The 7,622-nt window shown below is 49.5% G+C and overlaps 1 protein-coding gene across 1 annotated transcript; it reads right to left on the reverse strand.

Moving 5' to 3' along the window:
• Nucleotides 1-424: 424 nt before the first annotated feature.
• On the reverse strand, nucleotides 425-6,034 carry LOC127315618 (uncharacterized). Its single transcript, XM_051346090.1, has 2 exons — nucleotides 5,699-6,034; nucleotides 425-1,492 (listed from the first exon to the last, which is right to left on the reverse strand). Exon 2 carries the CDS (start codon nucleotides 1,484-1,486, stop codon nucleotides 425-427), a length of 1,062 nt encoding a protein of 353 aa, XP_051202050.1. The 5' UTR covers nucleotides 1,487-1,492; nucleotides 5,699-6,034.
• Nucleotides 6,035-7,622: the final 1,588 nt, after the last annotated feature.

Consider the following 7,622-nt stretch of genomic DNA (forward strand, 5'->3'; position numbering starts at 1 on the left):
AATAAAGCATCCTCAATTATAATTTCTGTACCCATAGGGAGGGTAAATATGGCGCGTCCTGTGCCAACAATTACCGCATCGCGTCCGGCGATTGTTAAAATATCTCCATTCATCTTTGTAAGAGTTTGGAAATACTTTATTTCCCTAAGTATAGAGTTTGTGGTACCACTATCCACAAGGCACATTTCCTCCTCCATTTGGATTGACTCCCGTAGAAATCTATATATTGAAATGTAGAATTTTCATCAATGAAAAGACTTATTGGATATATAGAATATATACAACTTTATTGATATCAAAGTGTTGATACAATATTTATATTGTGCTTTCCAATATAGGATGACAACAACAACAATAATACTATGTTCTTATTACAACAATCAAATGGATGTAAACAAATATTCTATATAATGGAGTTGATTCACTAGTCAAAGTCTCCGAACACGTCGTTGGAGGCGTATTCGATCATCATATTCTCCTTGTCCATGGAGTCCCGTGGTACATGTAATTCCTCGGTGTTGCTTGGTGCTCTTTGAACATCTCGCGAACATCCAACTTCCATGTTGTTTTCGGGTTGAAGATTGAAGTGTGCTTCATATCTTGCTCCTTGGGCAGGTCTGTTACGTCCCATGGATTGCAGGTAGAGGTTTACCAGATGTTTTGGGGTGCGGCATTTTTTGGTGACATGCTTGTAGCATCCACATTTCCGGCAAAGGTTAGTTTTATCAAACTTGTTCTTTGCAATGCCCTTTCCCTTGTCTGAATTATGTGGCTTGTTCTTGTTGTTGCGGTTGCGGTTGTAATTACCCTTAAAGTTCTTCTTACGACCTTTGAAAGAGCCATTGAACTTATTGTTTTTCTGAAAATTTGCATGTACCTCAGGTAGAGGGGCAGCCCCAACTGGGCGTTGATGACTATTTTTTAAAAGAAGTTCATCATGTTTTTCTGCCTGGAGGAGAACATGTATAAGTTCAGAATAAACTTGGTAATTCCTTGCACGATATTGTTGCTGTAGGATCCTATCAGCTGGGAGCATAGTTGATAGAGTCTTTTCTATCTTCTCCTCTTCTGAAGGTTCCTTCTCGCAAAACCGTAACTTCGAACAAATCTTATGAACCTCATGGTTATAAGCTCCGACAGATTTGAAATCCTGGAGTCTTAACTGGGTCCACTCATGACTAGCTTCAGGTAGTATAACTGCCCTTTGCTGTTCATATCTAGTTTTGAGTGCTTGCCACATATTGCTTGGAGATTCCTCCATTAAATATTCAGATTTCAAATCTGGGTGAATATGGTTTCTTATAATGTATAAAGCACCATATTTTTGTGGCTCAGTTAATTGTGCAACTCCCTGCGGAAGGGGTTCCTCAGGTGGTATGAGTGCAGCTGCAATTCCACGGGATGAAAGACTAATTTTAACATCCATAGCCCATGTAGGATAATTATTTCCGTCGAGCGCAAGCTCTTCAAATTCTTTGACGGTCATTTTGTCCTACATGAATGAGAACCAAGGATTTGTAAATTTACTTGTATGCAAATTAAAATCATCATGGTTATGTCGTAATAAAATTTGCAAAATTGCTGAACTCAAGTGAATCCTTGAGTTTTAGTGTGGACCCCAAATTATCTTTCATAACACGTTGTAGATAATCACCATTTTCATGGAGTACATCTCACAGTACTAAGAAGCATAATCTGACCAAAATCAGTAGATGCCTTTGATCTTAGTACCTTATATTATGATTTCATTTAAATATATGGGAGAGCACGTTGAAGGTAGTCATAATGTCAATTTTGACAAAATGTAGACCTCACAATAATTGTGGATAATCTGCTTATTATCGCAGTAGATACCACATTACCTTGTGATCCCATATATAAATTTGAGGTAGTCACTTTAATTTTGCTTGTTAATTCCATTTGATTTAAGTCAATTTGATGCTATCTTAAGCATATATGGACTTAATCGATGATGAATTAACAGTTAATTTTGCAAGAAAATTAATCTCACTTGCAAAATAATATTATTGTACCATATATATATATATATATGTTATAGGGATTGCAAAATGCAAACACATTGAACATATAATCTTCTATAGACACAGTGTAGTCTACAACATCAGTATACAATATAATTTAGTACATGATGTAAATACATAATACAGAGGTCTATGACATGATAAGTACTTGAGAACCGTACAAATACTTATGTGACTCATGTACTGTACTAAACAAATAAGGAGTACTAATTTAGTGCTGCCACAAGGAGCAAGTGGATGCGCCTGGGTAAACAAACTAATTATATAGTTGCCTAGAATGGAGTAGCTTGGCCGGCCGGTCAGATAAGAGCATCTCCACTCGTCCCCCCGAGGAGGCCCCCGGCGAGCGTTTTTTCCATCCGGACGGCGAAATTCGGCCCAGTCGCGCCCCCGGTTCCTCGTTTTCGTCCGGATTTGGGCCTAAATTCATCCGGCGATCCCACGCCCCCCCCGGCCCCCCGGGGAGCTCTCGGGGACTCCGGACGAGTGAAAAGCGGGGAAGGGCCCGATCTGTCGGTGACTCGACGCACGAACCCCACCGCCACGTCGCTCAAATTCTCCCCCACCCCTCGTATCTCTCTCGCCGCCGGCACCACCCCGCCGGCTTGTTGCCCAGATTGCGCCGCCACTCCTTCCCCACCTGCCTATATTCCGCCGTGTTTGGACGACGGCCTATCTGGCTGCTCTTCCGCCGGCCTGTTTTCCGGCCTGCTTGCTCGTCGTCGCTCGCGGCTCGGGTTGCCTCGACCACGCCCGTCAGGTGTTCGTCCATTTGCCTCGCCGGCCATGGACTCGGACGAAGAGGAGGAGCAGATGTTCGTCGAGCTTATGCAAGAAGAGATGGCAGCAGCCGCCCAAGACGACGAGCACATGATGATCCTTGGTTGCTTGGCAAGCATGTACGCCGGACTGGCAACTCGTCGGCGTGGTGGGTCGGCACGAGGTCGCCGGAAGTGCAAGCCGAGACAGCGAATGGAGGGCTACTGCATGTTGTACGCCGACTACTTCGCCGACAATCCATTGCACGGTGAGACTGTTTTCCGGCGTCGTTTCAGGATGAGCAGAAAGCTATTTCTGCAAATTGTGTATGCCATCCGCCACTTTGATCCCTACTTCAGATGCAAGGCGGATTGCACTGGTTTGGTTGGATTTTCGTCACTGCAGAAGTGCACAGTGGCTATGAGGATGCTGGCGTATGGAGCTCCCGGTGATACTGCAGATGACTATCTTCGGATGGCGGAGTCCACCGCCCTTGATTGTTTCTACCGGTTCTGCAGGGCCGTCATAGCAGTGTTCGGGGACTATTTCTTGAGATCACCCACTGTCGAAGACACTCAGAGGATCCTTGCAACAAATGAAGCTAGAGGTTTTCCAGGGATGCTTGGAAGCATTGACTGCATGCATTGGCAATGGAAGAACTGTCCGTTTGCGTGGCGTGGAATGTACAAGGGTCACAAAAAGGCTGCACTGTGATACTTGAAGCAGTGGCTACCCATGATCTTTGGATTTGGCACTCTTTCTTTGGTATGCCTGGATCCAACAATGACATCAACGTCCTAAACTGCTCCCCGGTCTTTTCCAAGCTTGTTGAGGGTCATGCTCCCCCGATGGACTATGTGATCAATGGTCGGCACTACAACAAAGGATACTACCTTGCAGACGGTATCTATCCAAAGTGGGCAACATTTGTGAAGACGATCTCCAACCCTAGCACCCCCAAACTTTGCGAGTTTGTCAAGAAACAAGAAGCTTGCCGAAAAGACGTCGAGCGAGCATTTGGTGTCCTACAGCAGAGATTTGCTGTCGTCCGGTTCCCCGCTATGACTTGGTCCAAAGATCAGATGTGGGAGGTGATGAACTGCTGTGTGTGCCTACACAACATGATTATTGAAGATGAGCGAAAGCATCCGGTTCCTCTGGCTGAGCAAGAAGCACCATATGAGAGAGAGGGTCCTCTTGCACAGCCTAATCACCAAGTGCCTCCATCATGGGCCGCCTTCATTGCTATGCGCCAGGAGATTCGAGACTCTACAATGCACCAGCTGCTGCAAGATGATCTGGTGGAGCACATATGGAGGCTCCGAGGCAACGCCAACGCCGACGCCAACTAGTCTGTCTTAATTTGTTTGAAAAATTGTGAAATTTGTGTGCTTCATTTGTTTCAGCACTTGTTAAACATTGTACTGTTATCGCCGAATTTGTTTCAGCAATTTTCGTCCTCTTGTTTGCCGAACTTGTTAAATTTTATGTTGAATTTGTTTGAAATATGTCAAATGGTCGAGGTTGGGGGTTTCCTGCCGGGGGGACGGCTGGAACTTCGGCGCTCCCCACGCCAAAACTTCATCCAATCCGGACGAAAATTTCGCCGGATTTGGGCGTGGGGAGCGCCAACGAGTGGGGATGCTCTAAGGATAGAACATCCAGGAGTGACCCGAGCGTCTCTATCCCCAATCTTGACCGACCCAGGCGGAAGCCCCCATGTCTGTTCGCACATCACCAATTCACCAGCGACGAGAGCAGCTTCTGCCGCGTCTTTCCTCGTCGGTGGAGCCGTCAGGGAGGCTGGTGTTGGGCATGGCGAGATTGGAGAAGCCAAGGGAGGCGGGGTTCCATGACCCAGCACGGAAGCTGGGCTGGCGGGAGGCCATGGCCGCGGCGAATCGGCGCAGGAGGCGGCGAGCTTCGGGTGGCGGCGTTGCTGGCCCAGCCGGCTGCGGTGCCTGAGCGCCGGTCTCCTCGTCCTTGGGCTCGGCTTCGGCTTTGAGGTCCAAAGCGAATGGCGCAGCAACGACGGGAGCGCGGGTCTCCTCGTCCTCGGGCTCGACGTTGAGGTCGAAGGCCAATGGCGCGGCAGCGACGGGAGCGCTGGTCTCTTCGTCCATTGGCGGCGAATCCAGTTCAGGGACGGGATTGTATCCCGGCGGCATGAAGTGCTCCGGCGTCGGTGTTGGCAGGTCCATGTATGCGTCCGGACCCAAGCCCGGCAGGAACTCATACTCCTCGAGTTCGGCGGACGGCGTTGGTGTCGGCGGATCGAAAACGGTGGCCAGCGGTGGGGGACTCGCGCCGTAGCCCTGCATTGGGCAAAAGGCGATGCCCCTGCGGGCAGGGCAAGGCCCGTACCCGTGCTCCGGGCAGAAGGCCACACCGGCGTCCATGCCGTTGTCGAGGAAGATCCCCGGTGGTGGTGGCACCAGGGCGGCGTCGAAGTCGTCCTCCTCGCCGAGGAACGGAGCCGCCGGCCCGCCGAGGAGCCAGTCCATCGGCGGTATGTGGAACGCCGATTGCAGAGGAGCAGGTGGGCTGGGTGGTGCCGCTGGGGCAGCTTGAGTGCCTTGGGCGCTCACTGCCTGGGCACAGCGTCCAGTGCGAGGCGCCTGGCGGCGGTTGCCGTGGCGACGACCGCCATGACGACTGCGGTTCCAGTGGAAAGGGCGACGACGACGACCAAGTCCAGAGCGGTGGCGGAGGCCACGGCCGTGGTTGTGGCGGCGGAAAACAGTCCAGCGGCGGTGGCGACGGAAACCGGTCGCGCGGCCGTAGCGACGGAATCCTGTCTGCCGGCGTCGTACGAACCTGGGGCGGCGACGAGTCTCCATCTGGAGGAAACGAACGAAGGCGGATGCAATCGCTGGCAGGTTTCTTGCCATTTTTACCTTATGTTCTTTCCTTTCTTCTTCTCCGGTGATTTCTCTCCGGTGATTGCTCTTGGTAGAATCTAGCGTGGCTGATAACGTGTTAGAACTCAGATTAGAGAGTAAAACTTGTGATCTATTGCTTGTGGGCAAAGCCCTATTTATACAGGAGTTTGGGACGCCTTGTACAGGCGCCTGTTACAAAGAGATGCCTCTTGGCATACGAGAAGGCGTCCGTACGGACACAGGCGTCCGTACGACGCTTTGGACATAATTAACACATGCCTAAACTAATGACAATTGCTAATGACGGTTTGCTTCAAATCGGTTCCGTAGAGGCGTCTGTTTAATCTTAACAGCTTCATCTTCTATGTGGAAGCGTTGGTGGGCGGCGATGATGTGGGATTCTACGACGCCTTCAATGCCACCCCGATCCGTCTTCTATGTGTCAGCGTTGGCTGGCAGCGCGAAAGCCAGCGTCGCCATCAATGCCGCGACTGGCATTGATGTACCACGCGTGCCCGTTTTTCTTATTGGTGTGTGACCCACCTGGCATTCACTCATGACACCTGCGCCATTGCCTCACCCACCGAAATACCACGCTCCAAAACGAAAGCAAGAACGAGGCTCGATGGGAAAGTCATGGTTGTTTAAGAAGAGACGAAACAAACACGAGGCGGGTTCCTCATGCAGAGGCAGCCACGGGGTGTGGGGCCGAGGCTACGTCCCCGTTGACAAGGCTCGACATCTGTAGGAGACAGGGGTGCCCATGCCATGGCTAGACATCAACCTGATCGCAAGTTAGCTTCTCAACTAAGCATGGTGCTGGTGCCACCCGTGCCACGGCAGGGGCGAGCTTGATACGATGAGATCGGACGATGTTGGTCCCTCCTCCCGCCTGACCACAACCTGGCGTTTGCGCCGGACACGTACGCCTAGGACACGTCCGGGTGGTGGGAATTCAACCCGCATCACTGATCCACGTACCTAGCGACGTGGAATACTTGCGCGAACATAACGCTGGTAATGATGAAGACGCACCACCCAGGGAGACTACCGTGAAGCAGGAGGTCCCGCCGCCCGATCTGAGTGAGGAGGAGGCCCTCCAGTTGTTCATCACCCAGACCGAGCTTTAGGATCTGACCAAATGGGAGTGGCTTTCCATCCAGCTGCGGGAATCCATGCTGGCGAAGGGAAGACCTGTCATGTCGCTGGTACCAACGCTCCGTCCACACCAACAGTAGGTCCTCCAGTGTTATGATGGTCGTGGTCGTGGCCGTGGGAGCCAGCCGTCTTCATCGACCTATCGACGAGGGTAGGCGGCAATGGTGCAAACCCTAGTTAGTTAAGGTTTAGTTTATTTTAATTAATGTTTTATGGCTTTAATCTCCCATGTAAATTTTGTTTTATTATATATTACTATTTTTGAAAGAAATTATGTGTCCCGCCGCTGGGTCTGCACCCTACCCATACGGACAAGAATAGTTAGACAGCTAGTTTCGTGCCCGCGGTCCGGCACAAACGGACCAAAACGAACACTTTTAGTGTCTAAAATGGGTCAGGCCCCGTTGGAGATGCCCTTATCTTGCTTTCGAATCCTATACCGCCCAGGAGGTTGATTGAGGAAGCAAATATAGTTGCATATGTTTTGAGTGTGGCAGATGAAATTGAAGGTAATTTGTTTTTTGTGTCCATAAGTACATAAGGTATGCCTTTGCATGTAATTACTCTGTTTCAATGCCAACTATTACCTGCACCTAATCTTTTAAAAGAAAAAAACTTATATTTTTCTATCACAGAGAAACAACTTCTATTGAATTTAAAATTATGTATGATTCAACACTTGCTTGACACCAACTTCTACATATCTTTTTTTTTTTGAACATGGGAATATATTAACATTATAGCTCAGGGTACTACAACATCTCGGCGACAAAGCGTCGAG

Source organism: Lolium perenne, chromosome 7 (assembly GCF_019359855.2).
Source record: "Lolium perenne isolate Kyuss_39 chromosome 7, Kyuss_2.0, whole genome shotgun sequence".
Lineage (NCBI taxonomy): Eukaryota > Viridiplantae > Streptophyta > Magnoliopsida > Poales > Poaceae > Lolium > Lolium perenne.